Below are 20,962 nucleotides of genomic sequence, written 5' to 3'. Positions count from 1 at the left end.
AATTAGCCACTGTTAAGGTGAATCATGAACTGGGTTCCCTGGATTGAAACTGGACCAACATTGATGAAGGCTGAATTTAGACAGGTGTGTGTATGTGTGTGTGTGTGTGTGGTGGCGGTGGCAGTAAACCCTAACCTGTGGCCATTGAGTCAATTCTGACTCAGCAATGTAAGACGGAGTAGAACTGCCCCATAAGGCTTCCATGGCTATAAATTCTTATGGAAGCCGACTGCCACATCTTTCTCCCATGGAGAGGCTGCTGGTTTCAAATTACTGACCTTTTGGTTAGCAGTCGAGCACTTTAACCACTATGCCACCGTGGCTTCTTGCTGCTGCTGGTGGCGGTGTTATGTTGTTAGGTGCGTTCAACTCTATTCCAACTCATAGTGAACCTATGTACAACAGAACAAAACACTGCCTGGTCCTACACCATCCTTACAGTCGTGGTGGTGGTAGGGGGTAGAGTTCTCCTACCCCTCAACCATCCTCCCTCCCCCTCCAATGACTGGTTTTCAGGCTTCCTGACTGCTTTTAGTTGGGCATTGAGTTCCTGGAGAGATTCACACACCCCTGATACTGACCACACTCCCGGATACCAGTCTTTATCACCGAGACCAGCTTGTTATCTGTCCTAGACAAAAACAGTTGTCTTCTAAAAGTATTAGAATACACTGAGTGTAAGAGTGTTAGGTAGAAATGCTGAGTTTGTTTAAACTCCAGTTTCTGGAGATGTTGTGTTTGTGGATTTGAAGGTCAAGGAGAAAGGAAAAGAGGTAAGAGTTGATCCCAGTAGAAAAGATTTAATAATGAGCTAGTGATAAATACTTGCTTTAAAAAATTAATTTCATCACCCAGTGTGTTCACCCAGGTGGTTCTAATGTCCACTTTCCTAAAGCACTGGTTACATATTTGTAAGTGAGAGATGAGCAGAAGCTACCTTTTGACAGATGTACACTGAGTGCCTTTTTGGGGAAGGCAGTTTTTGATTGTGTAACTCTACTCTGCCTCATCCCCCCCTCCCTGCCCCCGCTTGACTTGATGACTGTCTTTGGAAGAGCCCATCGTATTATACAGCTGCCCATAGTCTGAAAACCTGTCATCAAAAATCAGCATAAAGGAGTCTGACTTAACACGGCAATGAGACCTTCTTTATATTGGAAAGGTCTCTGCCTTTGTTTATAAGGAAGCAAAGGACTCTTTTCTTCTGCCCTTATATGATTACTCCAGTAGTTTAAAAGAATGGCAGATGCTTTAAGAGCATGAAGTGGTTGATAAAAATGATCAGTATCGTGTGGATTCCCAGCCTTTTCTCTCTTGAGAAAGTGTAAATGTTTATGCTTGGATTACATTGTGACTGTGTTAGAGACCCTGGGTGGGCAACACTATTAGCCACCTACTGACTGCAACCAATCTAATGCAAATGTGTTTCTGTAAGGGGATGTTAGTTGGTGTTAATCAGCATTTTCTCTAACACTCTTGTACCCAGAAGCCAAAAGAACTACAGGATTGTTAGAGCAGACTGAAGTTTTACATCTTTCTTCATACACGCTTTTCTTTCCTGGATCTGAGTACAGGAAAGAAATCAGACCAAATTTGTTAACAACCTTTTATCCGTCATTGATGAGCCAGGCAGGGTAAATGGGCCTGGTTGCTGCCTCAAGTGTACATACAGAGCCTGAACCCTAAGTTGTATGGAATGACTGGGTTAAGTAATAGTTGTACCTCATTGACAGTTGTCAACATGTTTGTAATTTCTTGGCGATTAGCCAAGACTTTTATTAGTTATACACAAAGCATTTAATTGACTTTGGAAATAAAATTCTTCAATGTTCCTTAAATTTTCTGAGCCCCAGTTTCAGAAATTCACCAAGGCCACTGGTATCTAGTAGATGATGAACAGGGACTTGAAGCTTTTAACCATTGACCTGTGCTGCCTCCTTATAGACCAGGTAGTTAGGTGACTTTTACCCAAGGTCACACGGTAAGTGACAGAACAAGAATTTGAATCAGATCTTCTTCACGTAATTGAACCAGTCTTCTTCTTCCAGCTTCCTTCAGAGGTCCTTTCCAGCATTATGTGCTGCTCTGTGATGTCTCTGATTGGCTTCAGTGTTTGACCATGACCTTTTGTGCTCTACCTCATCATTCTTGAACATATTTAACAAAGTAGTTTGGCTTCCTTTTTCACATATGTGTATGTGTCTAATTTCCCTATGGAAAGTGAGCTCTTCAGTTTATGCTTGATTTGACACGGGTTTGGTCACTTGGGGTTGACTCTGTACTTGGTTTCCAAACCTGTAGCTTCATTGTCATCCTGGGATTAGGCCAGTTTTCAGGGACTTTATAACAGTTGGATCAAATTTTGCTCCACTTATTTGATACTAGAGCTACTTATTCCTGGGTGTTTTGTTTTTTTACTGTCTAAGCAGAGGATTAGGACTCTAAAGCTAGAAGTATGAGTGTATCTATCTTTTAAAAAAGAAACTGCTTTTGGGACAATGGCTTTAGGGAGGTAAATTAAACATAACTTTGGGATTTTATTTTTTTAGTATGCTCTGACAAGAATTAACTCTACCATTTCTTAGCTGGCAGGAAGTGCATCTCATGTAATTTTGCAATCATGAGAGAATACATTTTTCAACAACAACAATAATAATAGTGACTTTTGTGGCTCATTTCTGGACTGTAATTTGGCCCATCTGCCAAGAATGCCCGTTCTCTGCTTTGCTAACTCCCTCTTAGCTTTTGGTAAGACTTAGCTCAAACACTGCCTCCTTCAGGGAGTCTGTGCCTGACTCCTCACTGCCGCTCAAGTATCCAGGCTCTTTATTTCCTGTTCTCTGGTGGACCCAGGCTATTTCCCTTCATCATATTACTTGTCACTTGGAAACAACAGAGCAGTTGACTCAGATCCAATATATTTATTCTTAAGACTTTCTTTTCATAATGCCAATAAAATAAAAATCCTGCTGCCTTCTGAAAAATAGCAGCAGGGCAGAGAAGTAGAAAATTTTGACATTGTATAAGAGGTGGAGGTAATGGTACCCATATGCTTCATGCATAGACATTTGGGAAAATGTCTGTTACCTCTTAAAAAAGTTTGTACAGTTTCTAAATACAGGAGCATCATGATGTAATAAAAAGCACTGTTACTTGAATCGTTTGATATTTGAGATTCTAGGGATAGGTAAAAAATATTAATCCCATTTCAACAAGTTCCAGATTAAAAAAAGGTTTCTTCTCTGCCAACTTAATTTTCTCTGTCTTTGTGTATACATAGCCCAGCATAATTTTTTTGCCTTTTTTATTATAAAAGTAATGCTTATTATAAAATATTTAAACAATTAGTACATTTACAGATCTTGTTCTAAAAGTTGAAAATAGAAGAATTCTAATAGAATTCTCCCAAATAGTCCCACTTTATCTTAAAGCCATTTTTCGTTAATCTTTTCGCTTTTTTTTTTCTTTTAAATCTACGATTCTGCATTCTGACTCTCCTTTCTTTCCCTGTCACTTGTCCTGAAAAGTACTGCTTCTTACCTTTGTCACTGTCCACTCATTCCTCAAGATACACCTTGGAGGTGTATCTTCAGGGTAAATTCCTAAACCATGGGATTGCTGGATCAAAAGAGAGAGAGGGAGTGAGAGTTTTGTTATATAACAATATATTCAGAGACTTTATAACAGTTGAATCAAATTTTGCTGGACTTACTCGATACTGGAATTGCCAAAATTACCCCCTCCATAGGAGTTATATCAGTTAGATTCAGCTTATTTTCAGAGATGTTAAATGAGGCAAAAATGTCTTAGATTTGATGAAATAGGTATCCCCTCCCCCGAGTAGTAAAAACTAAAGGTGATATATGTAAAACATAGTGCCTGTCACAGAGTACACTTGTAGTAAGGGATAGCTATTGTTGTCATCCCCTGTAAATGAGGATAATATTTCCCTGTCATAAGGGTATTAAGAAAATTGAATGAGTCAATGTAAGTAAGTACTGTAGCATATTGCTATCACGGATATTAGTGCTCTTTTCTCCTTATTGTGTGCCTAGGGCAGTGGCTGTTTGGGGTCATCCCTTAATTACCTTACTGAATTGTAAACTCCTTGAAGACAGAGCTCATATCTGGTTAGTCTTTAGCAGGGTACTTTGAACTTAAAGAAGATATTTGATGGTTGTAAATTGAATTAACCCTCAGAATATAATTCTGAATCTAGTAGTAAAAGGATTCCTTTTCTTTTCCATGTTAACCATCAAGTCCTTGTATAAGTGAAAGGAGTTAGTTGATACATGTCTGCTGTCTTATTTCAAGGATCTTCTTCCCATGTCTTCATCTAGAATTTCTGAATGCTAGAAATTAAAAAAGAACTGTTATCAGTAGCCGTTAGGTAACTGGAATTTGTGAGGTTTCCTCGTGCTTTAATATGCAGTGGTTTGCATCTTTCATTTTTAATGTATCAGTCAATTCTACACAGTATTTTTATTTTTGCATTTATCAAATTCTTTAAGTGGCAGATCCTTTCTCTAAAACATTTTAACAGTATATATTCTTAGATGAATCCCAGTTAAGGGGAAAGACCGTGTACTAAAAGTAATCTCAAGGCCATTAGTATGCTATTGACAAACAGATGGTTTCACCATGAGGGATATAGCTCGGCGTGCCTTTATTAGCCCCTCTTTTTCACCACGTTTCTCTTCTGACCAACATCTTTAGTCTGATGTTCCACTGTTACCTTAAATTTAATATGACTTCCACTAGACTCACCATTTTTCCAGTGTTTCACCTTCTCACTGTCTTTGTTCTGCAGTTTTCGTGTTTGTACAGAGACTCCTCATTTTCCCAGTCACCTGGACCCAAAGACTGAGTCCTCTATGACTCCTCCCCTGCATGTATTACACATAGCCAGTACGCTACTAGAACTGAGTCTGCGTCTGTTTTCCTGAACATGCTTTTACATTTTTTCCTTCCTCTTCAGTCCATTTGCTATTAGTTTTTTCCCCCTAGATTTTCTAGACTGCTACACAAACCTCTAGCTAGTTATTTTGTTTCTACCCACACTTCCTTTCAATTAATCTTCCTTAAGTATGGCTTTTATCTTGTTCTTTTTCTGCTTGTCATCCTTAGAGTAAGACAGCCTGACTCTTGGGTTAATTTTATCTATCAGACTGTTTCTTTTACTGCTCCTTAACACAAGTCCTTTCTTAGAACTAGGCTAGTCTTCTTGCTGTACCTTTACATGATAACAAAAAATAAGGGATTGGAGGGGAGGAAGCTTAGAGATGATGTTTAAATTTTTATTATGAAAAATTTGAAGCGTACATAGTAGTGGGAGAGAGTAGTATAATGAACTCCCATGTATCCACACTCAACTTGAACAACTGTCAACCTTTTGCCAGTCCTGTTTTATCTATTCTCATACCCCCCATTTTCTCCCTGAGGGCATTTTAAAGCAAATTCCAGAAATCATACACCCATAAATACTTCAGAATCTTTAGAGGTTATTTTATCTATTGGTTTACCTAGTATAGATCATCTCTACAGTTCCTTGTCAGTTGATCATTTAGTTTGTTTAAATACTTTTGGTGTTTGGGAGGCACCCCTTTCTATTTGTAGACAGTTCTGTTTGTACTGACCCATATTTGCCTCACTTTCATTTCTACTCAGAGGTCCCCAGCCTGTCATGTGGAGGTATACGGAATAAGTTTATGTCTCTTCCATATAATAACCATGCAGATGTTTGAAGAAGTTGTCATATACTGTACTTTCTGGTACCTTTGACAGCACATAGCACAATTTGAGCACATAGATAGGAATGTAATGGCTACTTTTAAAATTAGGGACAATTGCAGTTCATGTATTTGACCTAGGTCTTACTTGTGTACCAGTGGGACTTTTGAGCTGTAGTCCTAAATTTCTTATCAGACATTTTTGTTTTGCAGTTTGGGATAGTACTTGGTTTAAAAGACTTGGGGACCTGGCTTTAAAACAGTTTTGAAGCTTCGTGCATTAAAAAAAAAGTTATTGGCATACTGGTTATCTGACACTTACCTGAAAGTACTTCCAGTTTGTCTTTTACTTAGTTTCCTTAAGTTTAGTGTTTTTTAGTGACTACTTTTTCCTTGTCCTTCTATCAGGGCTTCAAACCAGTTCCCGTTTGAACCTCTGCTGAGAATTTGCCTTTCCACCCTAGATATACTGAGTCAGAATCTACAGTTTAACAAGATCCCCAGGTGATTCTTATGTATAACTTCCTGGGAACTTTTTAGAAATGCAAATTCTCAGCAGGGGTTCGAACACAATGAACTGGTTCAAAGCCCTGGCTTATACTAAAAAAAAGAAAGAAAGAAAAACCAAACCCATTGCCATTGAGTCTAGCAGCCCTATAGGACAGAGTAGAACTGTCCCATAGGGTTTCCAAGGAGCACCTGGTGGATTCGAACTGCCAACCTTTTGGTTAGCAGCTAAATGCTTAACCACTACACAACCAGGGCTTATACTAGTACTTGTCAAAAATAAATTTTTTAAGCCTGGTAATTTTTAAAGATAACTTATTTTTTATAACAAAGTGATTCATTATGGAGAAAAAAAATGAAAACAAGGCAAAGTGTACACACAAAAACTCAAGTTGCCCATAAATTTGCCACTCTGCTACAACTATTTTTAACATTTTGGTGTCCATTTTCTAGTCTTTTTTGTACATGTGTATGTATGTGTGAGTTGAATTATACAGAGTAATTTTTTTAATATTATGTTTCTGCCTTACCCTTGGCCCATAATAAAAAAAGAAAGAAAAAACCAAACCCATTGCCATCGAGTCTATTCCAACTCATAGTGACCCTATAGGACAGAGTAGAACTGCCTTGTAGGGTTTCCAAGGAGCACCTGGTGGGTTCAGACTGCTGTCCTTTTGGTTAGCAGACATAGCTCTTAACCACTACCCCACCAGGGTTTCCTGGTCCATAATAGCAGGTCCTAATGTTCTGAGGGAAACCCTGATGGGGTAGTGGTTAAGAGCTACAGCTGCTAACCAAAAGGTCAGCAGTTTGAATCCACCAGGTGCTGCTTGGAAACCCTACGGAGCAGTTCTACTCTGTCCTATAGGGTCACTATGAGTTGGAATCGACTCAATGGCAACGGGTTTGGTTTGGTTTTTTTTAGTCTTCTGAGATACGTTTGTTGAATGTGGCCTATAAATAATCAAACAAAATATGCTTCATTATAGGCTGTAGTGCTGGTGACATGCATTATCATTATTATTATTTTAACCGTAAGCTTTTCGTTTGGGGAAGAAGTCAAGGGATACACTGTCAGTAAACATGGGCCACCAATATTGTGTGGATTGACTCGGTATTCTAAGATTTAGACTTGAGACTTCTGGAAGTTGGAGGGTTTTGATAGTAAGTCAGGGACTAATCCAAAAGATGCTCTGCAGATGCACATTGGATAACTGTTAAGGGCAAGTAATACCAAATATCTCTTTTGCAGATTTATTTTTAAATAACCTTGGTCTTTGAGGTATTTTGTTAGTTGACTGTATAACTCACCTGCTCCAAGATTTGAGAGTCCATTAACTTCATTTGAACAGAGGTAAATACTTACTCTTGATTTACTTCTGGCTCTGATGGAGTAATAGGGACAACATTTGTCTTCCTGCCTTAAACAACTAGAAAACTGGACAAAATATCTAAAACAATTGTTTTTGAACAATGAACAACAGGAAGAGCACAACTATGATCCCTGAGAGAAGGGAAACAAGTGATGTGAGCTTTACCATTGCCCTTGGGGATCCCAAACAGAGCATAGCAATCTCGCTGAGTTGAGAAGACAGAAATTAGAGTTCAAGGAGTCTGAAGCAGCTGGAAGTTGTGAGGTAAAGTAATGGCAAAAGAGAGCTACACAGAAAAATACTTCTAGAAATCTATATACAGATTTCCTTGAGTCTTTACTGAATACTAAGATACACATGCCTAAGATGAAACTCGATGACATCAAAGAGCAACTGAGAAGCTGTGAGCTGACCATTTTCCAGATCTTAGACAGGGCTGGGAATTGCCCAGGTTTTCTTCAGCCAGTGTGGAGAGTCCTTGTTGATCACACTCTGGGCATTCAGTAGAGACGTCAGAAGGCCCATAAGTTAGTGGGGCTAAACTATCCTTAGGGTAAAGGTCCTTTAGACCTGTCTTAACAAAGCTTAAGAACAAGCCTCAAAAGGATCAGACTGAACCACAAGTAACTTAACTGCCTACCAGATCAAAGCACAACACTTCCTTAAAGGATGACAACAAAATCCAGCAAGACAACAGTGTACAGTAGCCAATAAAAAATTACTAAACATGTCAAGAAACAGGTAAATGTGACCCATAATTGCAAGAAAAATCAGCCAACTGAAATATGCCCAGGAATGAGGGAGGTGATGGGCTTTACAGAAAAGAGTGTTAAAATAGCTATTGTAAGTATGTCCAGGTCAAGGGAAATCTGAGCATAGTTCAGCAAAGAAATGAATGATACAAAAAAGAACCAGTTGGAGCTTATAGAAATGAAAAATCTGCAATAAAAAATTTACTCGCTGGGACAAACAGATTAGACACCGCAGAAGAGAGGAATTGACAAGCCGAATCTAAAACTTACATGGAAATACAGAGGACATAGGATAGCTAAAACAATTTTGAAAAAGAACAGACATATTGTCTGATTTCAAGACTTACTCTAAGCAATGGTATTCCGTAGAATGCGTGGTGATGTAACTATAGAATAGGGAGTGTAGAAATAGACCCACACCTATATGGTCATTTGATTTTCAATAAAGAGGCCAGGCAATTCTATAGGGAAAGGTTTTATCTTCAAAAAAACAGCGCTAGAACAGCTGGGCATCTTTGTAGATAAATAAACTCTGACCCTTACCTTGAAAAATGCTAGGAAAAAAAAAAACTTTGTGACCTTTGGGTAGACAGAGATGTCTTGGGGCATAAAAACACAAACCATAAAAGGAAAAATCGATAAGGTGGAATTCATAAAAATTTAAAACTTTTGCTCTTTGAAAGTCTGGGAGAAAATACCATCAATTGCTCATATGCAAATTTAAGTTGAAGCTGAAGAAAATTAGAGTAAGTCCACAAGAGCCAAAATATGACGTTGAGTGTATCCCACCTGAATTTAGAGACCATCGCAGGAATAGATTTGACATATTGAACACTAATGATCGAAGACCAGAGCTTTGGTTAGCAGCCGAGCTCTTAACCATTGCACCACCAGGGCTGTAAAACAAAATGAACTACTGATAAATCCAACAACATGGAGAAAGAAGCCAGATACAAAAGAGTAAATCCTACAGATTTTGTTTCTGTGAAACTCTAGGAAATCTAGACTTATCTAATCTATAGTGCTAGCAGATCCATGATTGCCTCGGGTTAGGGGACAGAAGGTGGGGACTGACTGGGAAGGGGCACAAGGGAAGCTTTCTGGGGTGGTGAAAATGTTCTAAATCTTGATTGTGGTGGTGATTACACCTGTGTATATGTTTGTCAAGCTTACTGCACTGTATCTTTCTTTCTTTTTTTTAATGTTTAAGGTGCAAGTTTACACAGCAGATTAGGTTTCCATTTAACAATTTCTACACATGTTCAATGATACTGGTTACATTTTTCACAATGTGTCATCATTCTTATTCATTCTGTCTGGTTGTATATTTTCCAGTACTACAGTTTCCCTGCCCTCTTATCTTTGCTTGAGAGTAATTTTTGACCATTTGGTCTCATATAGATGATTTTTTTTTTAAATTTTTTTTATTGTACTTCAGGTGAAGGCTTACAGAACAAATAGTTTCTCATGAAACAGTAGTACACATTCATATAGATAATTTTTTAAAGGTGCTCATTATTTATAGGTGATATTCTTTATTTTATGAGCCAATCTCTTATTTAGCTAAAAGGTGACCTCAAGGGATAGTTTTGGTTTAAGATTTAAAGAGTATCTCAGGGTGATAGTCTTGGGGAGTCCTCTAGTCTCAACGGGTCCAGTGAGTCTGGACTCCTTGAGAATTTGAGTTTTGTTCTACATTTCTCTCCCATTTTATCAGGATCCATCTCTTGTGGCCCTGATCAGAACAGTAGGTAGTGGTAGCTGGGCACTAGATAGTTTTTCTGGTCTCAGGATAGGTGAGGCCATGATTCTTGTAGACTATTAGTCCTGTGAAATCTTTCCCAGTGGAATGTGGTGTTGAGGCTACTATGCCCTTTCAGTACTCATTGTGCATCTTGACCAGAATGTCAAGGTAGGCGGGCAAGAGATAGCTCATGACTCCTTTTAACTGACTCCTGTTATGGTTGCAGATTCTCACAAACACAAAGATAAACACAAAGACCGAGAACACCGGCACAAAGAGCACAAGAAGGACAAGGAGAAGGATCGGGAAAAGTCCAAGCATAGCAACAGGTAAGGATTGAATGAGCAAGTCCATCATACAGCAGTGGGTTGGCGTATCTGAAGTAGACTTTAACTCGAGTCACAGGTAAATCGGATGAATAGCAAAGCAAACAGAGACTTTATTTGATTCTGGAGTTGCTAATAGGTTGGCCTTGGATAATGCAGAACTTACTTGGGCAACCATTGTTCAGATCAAGTTGTACAAAGCAAGTAGGTGAATTTTCTTTCAATATCTAAGCATAGTTTTTAACTAAGTCAGCTGTGAATTCACTGTAACACAAAATAGCATTTAATCAAGTGTCCAGAGTGCTTGTTTTGATAAAAGGTAACTGGATGGAAGACCTGTTTTTTTTGTTTGTTTGTTTTCCTTGTACTTTAAAGGGTATAAATTAAGGATTCTCAACTTGGGCTTCAGTGGTCTGTGAGCCCCTGAAATTATGTGCAAAAGATTGGGTATGTGAGATTTTCCTGGAGAGAGGGGTCCTCAGCTTTCATCAGATTATCAGAGGGGTTTATAAAAGCCTATGACCATCAGTGTAAATGATACTTAGTAGTGCTCACCTTTAGGAGTCAAGCTCCAGGAAGATGTTTTCCTTATTTGTTTTGGTCCTATTTTCTGGTGTGGGAGGCGAGTGGTTACACCCAAAGCCCTAGGATATTTTTGGGTATAGGACCACTTGTTGAAAATGATGGCCTATGCTTCCATTTGGATTTAAAGGTGAGAAAACCATATGGTATTTCCACAGTGGCTTGAGCTTTGTGAGAAGGAAATGTAATGAGTGCTTTCAGCCTAGAGTCTCTTAGAACTACTTCGTTAGGTTGGTTGATTGTAGACAGGTTAAACTGAGAATTGCTTTCTAAGTCTGTTCTTGGCTTTTTATGAATCATTAAAATAATCAGGTTAATTTTCTATGGAAATGCTTCTTCAAAAGTAATTTGCCACTCTTGCAGCCTTTTTCCCTCCACCACTCACTCGTTTCTTACCACCTGATCATCTAGTTTCCATTTTCATTACTCTAGTGAATTTAATCTCAGTAGTTGAATCCCATTTCAGTTCACATACATTTTTTCTTCCCTAGTTTATATTGTACAGGCCATATTAATATCTAACAAACTAAGTTTCAGAGCAAAAAAGGATTGCCAAAGATCAAGAAATTCATTTCATAATGATGAAAAGGGTCAATTAATCATGAGGACATAACAGTTATAAATATTTATGCACTAATATCAGATCTTCAGTATCTAAGCAAAAACTGATAGAACTGCAGAGAGAAATAGACAAATCTATGATTATAGTTGGAGATTTTGTTGGTTAAGTGCTACAGCTGCTAACCAAAAGTTTGGTGGTTCTGATCCACCAGGTGCTCCTTGGAAACTCTACGAGGCACTTCTACTCTGTCGTTTAGGGTCGCTATGAGTTGTAATCAACTCAATGGCAGTGGGTTTGGTTTTGTTTTTTGGTTTTCTCAATAATTGGTAGTACAAGTAGAAAATCAGTAAGGATGTGGAAGACCTGAGCATCATCAACCAATTTGATCTAATTGACATTTATAGAATAGTCTACCCAAGAACAGTAGAATACACATTCTTTCCAGGTGCACACAGAACATTTACCTGGGCCCAGCCCTCCCAACTTAAAACCCTATTTCCTTAACTTTGATGCTTCCATGCTTTCCACCTCTCAGGCTACCTTTTCTTCTCTTTCTTCTAATGCAGATGGTGATTCTTTTAACACTCTGGTCTTTGTTTTGCTCTGCTACCTCTCTTGCCATTTACCCCGTCTTATATACTCGTTTGTATTCCACATCCAGTAATTCTGAACTTCTCTTCATTACCCCAGCCATAGCATGCTTTCTGATGCCTCTAGACGTTAGAACATGTTGCCAGTTCTGGAATACTCTATTGACCTCTTAATAACATTTTCTAGTTGCCGCTTAGACTTTACGTCTTCCAGATATCCTTCCTGCCCCCACCCCCCAAGTGCTACTTCTGTGTGCTGTCATGGCATTTACCTGAATATTTACCTGAATATACCCTAATGGTGCAACAGTTAAGCTCTTGGCTGCTAACTGAAAGATTCCTGATTTGAACTCACCCAGCAGCTCCATAGGAGAAAGACCTGGTGATCTATTTCCGTAAAGATTACAGCCAAGCAAACCATATGGGGAAGTTCTGCTTTGTCACGTGGGGTCACTATGAGTCACAATCAACTCAACGTCATCTAACAACAACAACATCCCTATAACAGTAGTTAAACCAAGTTGTGTTGGTATTCTAATTGCCTCTACTTATTTGTATGTCTTACCTGGACTCTATAATCCCTGTGAATAGAGTTGAAGCCTGTCAATTGCTTTTATGTCCTCAAAGCCTAGTATGATATCTGGCACTTACTAGTATATATTTATTGAATCAATGAGATAGGATGTATACACAAACTCTTCTCTATCCTCTCTAGTCACTTTTTCAGTCTTCTACAGGATAGTTCCCTTTAAGTATCCCATTTTTCAAACAACTCTTTTTATCCTTTCTGCCACATTTATGCTGTGCTAGTTGATGTGAGGTGCCAAAAAAATATGAGAGCTAATTTTTGACCATGAAAAACTTCATCATCTGAGGAAATGACAAACATGCTTATGGAACAATCAGATGACAGAGTGCTAATTTTTGTTACCAGAAATCTGTCTAAAAAGACTAAAAAAAAGAGGCTAATATCTAAAACATAAGCTTTTTAAACTTGATCTCATCTTCTGTGCATACAATCCTATTTTCACCAATTGTTATTTATGATTGTGGTGAGGGAAAGATGAGGTAGAAGTGGCATAAATGGCTTTGGGACAGAAATTTGGTCCTGCCTTGTTTTATCAAAATCTTCTCTTAAAAAAACAACAACAACAAAAAAAAACATGTAATTTTGATGTCATTTTCCTGAAAAGCCCAGAGCACCTTAATAGCCTCTACCTAGGAGAAGGCCTGGTCCTGTATAAGCCATGTATATCTCATGTGATCTTGAGTAGGTTACCTAATCTTCCTCAACTCAGCTTCCTCATCTTCCTGAGCTTCCTCATATTAATACATGCTTCAGAGGGGATCAGGAGGGGAGGGTCAATAAATATACTGCTTTACAAATAGGAGATTGTGTATATCTATAAAAAGTATCATCCTTTTCCAAGATTATAGCATAAACAAATTCAGGAATTTATTTCACGCATCTTCGTGCAGTTTAATACTTTCTCCGCTTCTAATCAAAATACTTAATAATACGTTTGTCCAGAGACGTTGGAAAACCCTGGCCTGAGTTTCTGTTTGCATATGATTAAATGTAGCCCTGGGTCTCTAATTAACATGTGAGTAAGTTTAAGACCCATTTAACCAGATGATGTGTTGTAAGCAAACTTTTTAAGTACTTCCTGTTTTGACCTCTGCTGACACAGTACCTCTTTGCAACAAATCATGAGTATTTGGTTATATTCCAGTAAAATACTGTACACTGTGTTCCTTTTTGTTAAGTTACTCCTGATATTTCTAAAGTTTTGGCTTCCGTCTTTTTACCTCTGCATCAGATTAAGGAAACCCTGAGACTTATTTAATCACCTTTGAAGCCCCAAATAATTAGAATTTAGCATTTTCTATTCCAAAATGCTTCAGTTTATATCATCTCTTTGCTAATCAGTCCCAGCTAATTTTGTGGCTATTACGAGGGAACAAGTTTTACACTAATGTGTGTGTTCTTTTGTTCTCTGCTAGATAATCAGCATCAGTCATTTGTCATCGGGCTACACTAAGGACCTCAATTCAGGAGGCATCTTTCTCCTGTGTAGTAACAGCACTGCGTTCATGGAGTGTCCGGAGTGGGAAAATAGCTTTCCTGCTGCGGCAGAATGAGACTGTGGGCCCACCTTTCAGGAGATTTCATCTTACTCATTTGGTTTCCTCTTTATTGCCCTCCCTCAAGGTGCAGAATAAGAAAGAGGGTATTAAGATCATTTCATTTTCTGCCTTCTTCGTGTCACGCAGCAGTGTGGTAGCAGAGTGAGAATGAGAGACCAGGGCTTCTGAGTCCTGGTATGTTTTTCCCCACTGTATTATTCTTTCCAGTAAACAAAGAATAATTTTCCTCTCATGAAGGTTAGTTGTGTAAGCAAACTATCTATGTTAAATACAAGAACCCTTTCCTCATATGCATGTAGACAGATAATATCAGACACTGCCCCCTTTCTTTAGGCCCCAGATCCCTAAATTTTTTGGAACCAGAAGCTTTAATCTCACTAAATTCTAACCATCTGTAAAACCTATTCTCTGACCATTTCCTGTTTGACAGTAATGTTAATGGAGGTGTTTACTCCAAAGTCAAATAAAAATCATTTCTTCCATCATTTATCTTTGATGCTGCTCCTTTCTGTTAGCATCAATATTTAGCATTCCAGGTCCTTTCTTAAAATATATAAATACACTTAAAAAAAACAAAAGGAATACTCTTTTTAGATGCCAGGGAATCACTGAGCTTATAGGATCACACCAGGTACCCTTGTTAAAAGGTTGAATTCTTGTTAAAAGGCTGAATACTAGATCTCTTATATAAACAAAATATTGTTAAAAGCAATACCGGACTATCGCATGTGAAAAGTAAAATTCCTCCTGCTAGTTTTTGACTGTGTGCATCCCTTGCCAGTTTTAAACCTAGCACTCAGACTGGAGTGACAAATTTGTAGAAAGCCAGGGAAGACAGAAAACTACTGCTGTGAAATAGCAAGGGAAGTGGTTTTCCAGCCGTATTGGCAGTGCTAATCTATAATGTCAGTGTGAGAAACATCTGAGAATAATGCTGCTATAGGTTTCTGCTTTCTCCTCAGTTCCAAATCCTACCTAAATTAGAATTGAGAGATTGTAGGATCTCAGGTAAATGCACTGGAATTAAGCCTAAGCCTCTGGTTCTTAGATGGGGTGGGGGTGGGGGGATATTCTAAAAGTAACCAAATTTAAAAGATGTGTTTGCTCCCTTTTTTCTGAGCTGTTTGCTCAAGGCCTTTATCTGTACATCCCTATATCAGCCTGTCTGGGGGGAATGGGCAATTTAACATCGGTAGATAGAGAAGGTTGAGTATATCTTGTTTATCTCTTCTCCAACCTCTGAACTGACCAATATTGTAGCCTTCAGCTGTATTTAAAGTTCATTTTGTGACTTTGACATACTGTATTTATTGGGCATGGAAAAGTAGCAGGATCAGTATAAAGACAAAGGTAACATCTCTTGAAGGCAGTCAACACACGAACTTCTCTTCTGTACTGGTAAGCATTCCCTTCATCTCATTATCAGTGGAGAAGGTGCAGCTCTTCCAGCCTTCATGAAAGTCAAACTAGTTTTAAAACTTTTGGAAAATACATGTTAGAAAATTCTGAATGGTAATGAGTCAGCCTAATTGGCCCCAAATTGGCTCCATTTTCTATCGAAAGCCATATCCTGCTTCTAACTTTCATAGCAAGTCTTAGACACCCTTCTGTATGACAGGACTTTGTCCCCCAAGTGCCTTTGCTACCTGCTTCAGGTAGATTCTGATGAAAGACTGGCAGTAGTGCTTGCTGTTTGCCAGCGCTCCTGCCAGTGGGAGGGTTATAAATGAGGGGTAGAACCCCCTATTCCTTGAGTCAGGGACAGGAACAGCACCTGACAAGTAGAGATGATGTTAGCATTGTGTTCAGAAGTCTTAATGATTGGGCCCTATAAACCCAAATTGCTGACAACTCTTAATGAAATGCCTTGTACCACAAGCTGTTCTTAACCCTGAATCATCTGAGCTCACCTGGTAAAAAAAAATCCAAATCTGCTCGCTTGCATCTAAATAGTTATAAGTGGAGAACAGTTGAGAGTAGGAGAGAGAGTTTTCTTTGGAAAGTCAGATTGATAGTTTCATCCCATTATGGTCTTTGTGATTAATTATGACATAAAAAGGGATTGCTACTTTAGTGTGCGTGAACTTTGAATTTCCTGAATGTATTTCCCTGTGATTGGCAAGCAGAGGAAGTGTCATTGACTTTTTCGGCTTTCGTAGAGTGGCCTGGGTACTGTCTCATTGCCTTGTTATTTGTTAACTTCTTTTCCCTGATGTCTGTTTGGTGTGATAATGAATGGCAAAGCTGAAAACCAAAGGGTATGTATACACTTACAGGTGCCTATGCTGTGATGGCCAAAAGGCCTGTTTCCTAGTGAGACAGACTAAAGTTCTAAGAATTGTTTTCACTGAGAAAGAGAGCCAAGGGGAAAAGTAGAACATAAAGGAAGATGGAGCATTCCTGAACTTAGATCCCTGAATCAGCCAGTCATTTATAGTTTCATGGGAAGACAAAATGAGAAGCTATCCCAAAGGTTTTGTCATTTCAGATACTGTCATGGATTGAATTGTGACCCCCCAAAATATCTGTCAGCTTGGCGAGGTCACGATTCCTAGTATTGCATGATTGTCTACCATTTTGTCATCTGATGTGATTTCCATATGTGTTGTAAATCCTATCACTATGATGTAATGAGATGGATTAGTGGCAGTTACATTGATGAGATCTACAAAGATTAGATAGTATATTAAGTAAGCTTCTTTTGAGATATAAAAGAGAAGTGAGCAGAGAGACATGGAGACCTCATACCACCAAGAAAGCAGTGCTGGGAGCAGAGTGTGTCCTTGGGGCCTGAGGTTCCTGCACTGAGATGCTCCCAGACCAAGGGAAGACTGATACATCACAGGGACCTTTCTCCAGAGCTGACAGAGAGAGAACACCTTCCCCTGGAGCCGGTGCCCTGAATTTGGACTTCTAGCCTACTTGACTGAGAGAATAAATTTCTCTTTGTTAAAGCCATCCACTTGTGGTATCTCTGTTATAGCAGCACTAGATGACCAAGACAGATACCTAAGACCTCTATTCTAGAAAGTTTCTATTTGATGGTAAAATAAAGTTTTGAGCTTACATAGCTGGAATCGACTCGACGGCAACAGGCTTATCACCTTAGTGGAAATATAATGGTATCAGTTTAGTGGAGGGTGCTCTGAATTTGGAGATGGAAGTACCAAGTTTAAATCCCATCTCTGCTTCTCTCTAACATTGCAACTTGGAGTAAGTCTTAACCAGGAGCCTTAGTTTCTAAATCAGTGTAATAGTATGATAAAACCTACCTCGGAGTGTTACGAGATTTGAATGAAATAATAAGTGTGAAAACACCAAACGTAATGCTTGCTTAGAAAGGTTTTTTTTTTCTTCATACTTAGGGGAAGAAGTATATTCATCCATAAATAATAGAGATGCATTATAGAGAAAAGCTTTTGTAGGTGACCATCAATTCCTCTTATAGTTAAATGTTTAAAAAAGAAAAAATTACAGTGCTTGTATAATGGAGTATTAAGTTCAAGCATGTGCCTATAGTTGCATATCTGTAAACCCCTGAAGGATTGGTTGCAACTATCTCTAGCCATTCAGAAGCTGGAGAAACTAATGAGAACTGGTAGTAAGAGTGGGAATGCAGTTGGGAGCGTACAAAGTAAAGGATAATTTTTTGATAAAACATTGTACTTTTACTTTGTTTACTTTTAAACTGGAAACCCTACATCTTTCACTTCATTCATTTGTCATATAAAGCAAATAAGGTAATGATATGGATAGATTCGGTACTATAAGAAATATGATAGTAAAGGGCTTGGTTTTCATAGTTTAAGACAATGGTTGGCTCTAAGTCTCCTGACAGAAACTTTTTCACTCAAAAGCCAACGAGTCTTATGTTAAAGAAAATTACTGTGCATTGCCTTTTGGTAAAAGAACACAGATTATGAGAACACATGGAGTAGAAAGTGACATCAGACTGCTGCTAAGAACAAAAAGCATGGTGGGGAAACTTGATCACCATCCTCCTGCAAGTGACTGGGACTAGTTTTAAAATACTTGCTCATGTAAAACTGATATCTAAATGTGTGGCACCTATAAACAACAATCTAATGAGCGGGAGGAAGGGAGGAATATGTAAACATGGGAAAAACTGAGCACTGTGCGTGTGTCTTGGTCTGTGCCAGTTCCTGGATCTTTTCTAAACCTCTTTTCCTATTTCTACTACTAGTCCTAATTGGAGTCCTGTTCTCCTAGCTAGATTTCTAGAGTTTCTGCTTATTTATAACCCAAATGGCTCTCTTTAGTTGTTGCTCCTTTTGTGAACAGAGATGTGTGTGACAGCAGATACTCTCCTGATCCAGGTTTTGTGGCTCTCTGCTTAGCTGGATGCCATCGTTTGTTTCTCCCATTTTGTCCTTCTATGTAGCCAAGCATCCTGGCCAAATCCCTTTAGAGCAAACTTCATGGAATGCATAGAGCTTAATGAGTTCATTGCTGGTAAAATCTGTTTTTCTGGACTGAAGTTGCTAAATGCAGCAGATGAGAAATACAGCATATGGTGAGAAAGGCAACCTGCTGGCCTCAGTGTCCTCGTTAGCTGAGTTTACTGTCAGCTGTTTCACATCTGGGCAGGCCCTCTAGTTCATGACACTTGAGTTTGAGCCCCCTGTTGCTAACCTGTGGAATGCATTGGTTGGTACAATGAGCAGTGTTCCTAAACTGCCTACCCCAGTGCACTGAAGAAAAATTATCCAGTATTCCTGCTGCCTCAAACTTTAGTTTGTGATTACTGCTAATTGCTTTTCTCGTCTTTGTCCACGTGTATATTTTTAATATAGTCATTTTATATACTTCTTTTTTCAATTTGTGTGGTAAACATTTTCCATGTATATTTGCTGTATTCACAAATTATAGCATAATAGCTACATAATTTGATATATCACAGTTTCCCCTTCTTGTTAATCATTTAGATTGTGCCCAGTTTTTTTTTTTTCTTCCTTTTCTCTTCTTGCTCCTGTTATGGGAAGCACCAAAGTGAGCATCTTTATATAATCATAAGTTATTTCCCTAAAAGAAATTTCCAGGAGCTAGATCCCAAGGTCTGAGCGGATGAGCATTTTAATGGCTCTTGCATTGTAATGTCGTGTTTTGCTTTCCAAAGGAGTGATGTCTTTTTATAGTCCTACCAGTATGTCTACAAAGCCCTTTAAAAGCAGGGCTTTTAAATGTTTAGCATATGCCATTTCTTAGTACAACAGGTCACAGAACATGCCTTGTTCTGTGCAGGATTTATAAGCCCCATCTAGAAGGAAACATCCACTGTATTGGGCTGCCCACTCCACAAGGCCCCGGCTTAGCTACGTATGTGATATGTCTCAAGTCTGGCACAGAGCCATCAAATGCATTTTTGGTAAGTGGCTTTCCCACCCTACCCACCCTCACAGTAGATGTAAATACTCAAGGTAGAGTTTTCATTATAGGTTTTTGCTGGTAGAATGCCATGAAAGTACAGTGAGATTACTGTGCATTCTTAGTCACTTTAAAAACATGTCCTGGTATGTTTAAAATGACTCTGTTTCTGTATTGGGTTCCTTTCTCCTTTGCAAAAATAAAAACATCAAACAAGATAAAGAAATTTAGACGTAGCCAAGAGCTTCTACTTGGACCTTCTGTCAGGACTGTTTATTTAAAGCATTGTAAGTTTCCATGGTTCATGTTATCTTAGGGTATCTTGTGAGTTGATCTTGTGAAATGAACCCCTGTGGCCCCTACTTTGGGCTAACTCTTTGTGTCTTATTTTTCAGTGAACATAAAGATTCTGAAAAGAAACACAAAGAAAAGGAGAAAACCAAACACAAAGATGGAAGCTCAGAAAAGCATAAAGACAAACACAAAGACAGAGACAAGGAAAAACGAAAGGAGGAAAAGGTACAGAACTTTCCAGTGGGGAAGGAAGAGATATGAGATGTACTTTTATTTTGTTTACTTTTAAAAGCAGGTAATAAAAGTACCTTCATTGCACAGTAATTTTCTTTAACATAAGACTCGTTGGCTTTTGAGTGAAAAAGTTTCTGTCAGGAGACTTAGAGCCAACCATTGTCTTAAACTATGAAAACCAAGCCCTTTACTATCATATTTCTTACAGTACCGAATCTATCCATATCATTACCTTATTTGCTTTATATGACCAATGAATAAAGTGAAAGATGTAGGGTTTCCAGAAATGTCTGTTGTTTTCTTTTGGAGGGAAAATTAATTCTGTTTTTGGGAGAAGGCCTAATGCCATGTTTGTTGGTCCTCTGTTGATTGAAGATTCTTCCTGAGTGAAAATTTGGCCATTCCAGTGCCTGTTGTGACTATTGGTGGTACCAGCATAACCAGCGCAAGCCTTCTCAAAATGACTTTGCTCATCGGGCTGGGAATGAATAGTACCGTATGTGGACTTTAAAAAAAAAAAACAGATGGCTTATTTTAGTTTTTGAACCAATACTGTTGATACTTGATAAATTCAGACAATATGAAATAGGGAATATAGTGAAAAAATATGTCTCTTTTTCATCCCTGACTCACTGTCCTCTGTCTTTCCCGATTGATTATCTTTTGTATCTTTCCAGAGATACCCCTTACGTATATTTGAGTGTGTGTGTGTGTGTGTGTGTGTGTGTGTGTGTGT

The 20,962-nt window shown here is 38.5% G+C and overlaps 1 protein-coding gene across 2 annotated transcripts in view; it reads left to right on the top strand.

Annotated features, from left to right (window-relative positions):
• The window catches only part of TOP1 (DNA topoisomerase I), a 91,035-nt gene that overhangs the window by 20,616 nt on the left and 49,457 nt on the right, over positions 1-20,962 (top strand). Inside the window, exons 3-4 of one of the 2 annotated variants that reach the window (XM_004370344.2) lie at positions 10,332-10,434; positions 20,094-20,217. In XM_004370344.2, the coding sequence (XP_004370401.1) occupies positions 10,332-10,434; positions 20,094-20,217 (227 nt within the window). Of the gene's footprint in view, positions 1-10,331; positions 10,435-17,214; positions 19,700-20,093; positions 20,218-20,962 lie in introns of those variants that run through there. The other variant, XM_023724665.1, reaches the window with a different exon arrangement.

This window comes from Trichechus manatus, unplaced genomic scaffold (genome assembly GCF_000243295.1).
Source record: "Trichechus manatus latirostris isolate Lorelei unplaced genomic scaffold, TriManLat1.0 scaffold00008, whole genome shotgun sequence".
Classification (NCBI taxonomy): domain Eukaryota; kingdom Metazoa; phylum Chordata; class Mammalia; order Sirenia; family Trichechidae; genus Trichechus; species Trichechus manatus.
The sequence above is the reverse complement of the archived record's forward strand: the minus strand, read 5'-3'. Positions and strand labels throughout refer to the sequence as shown.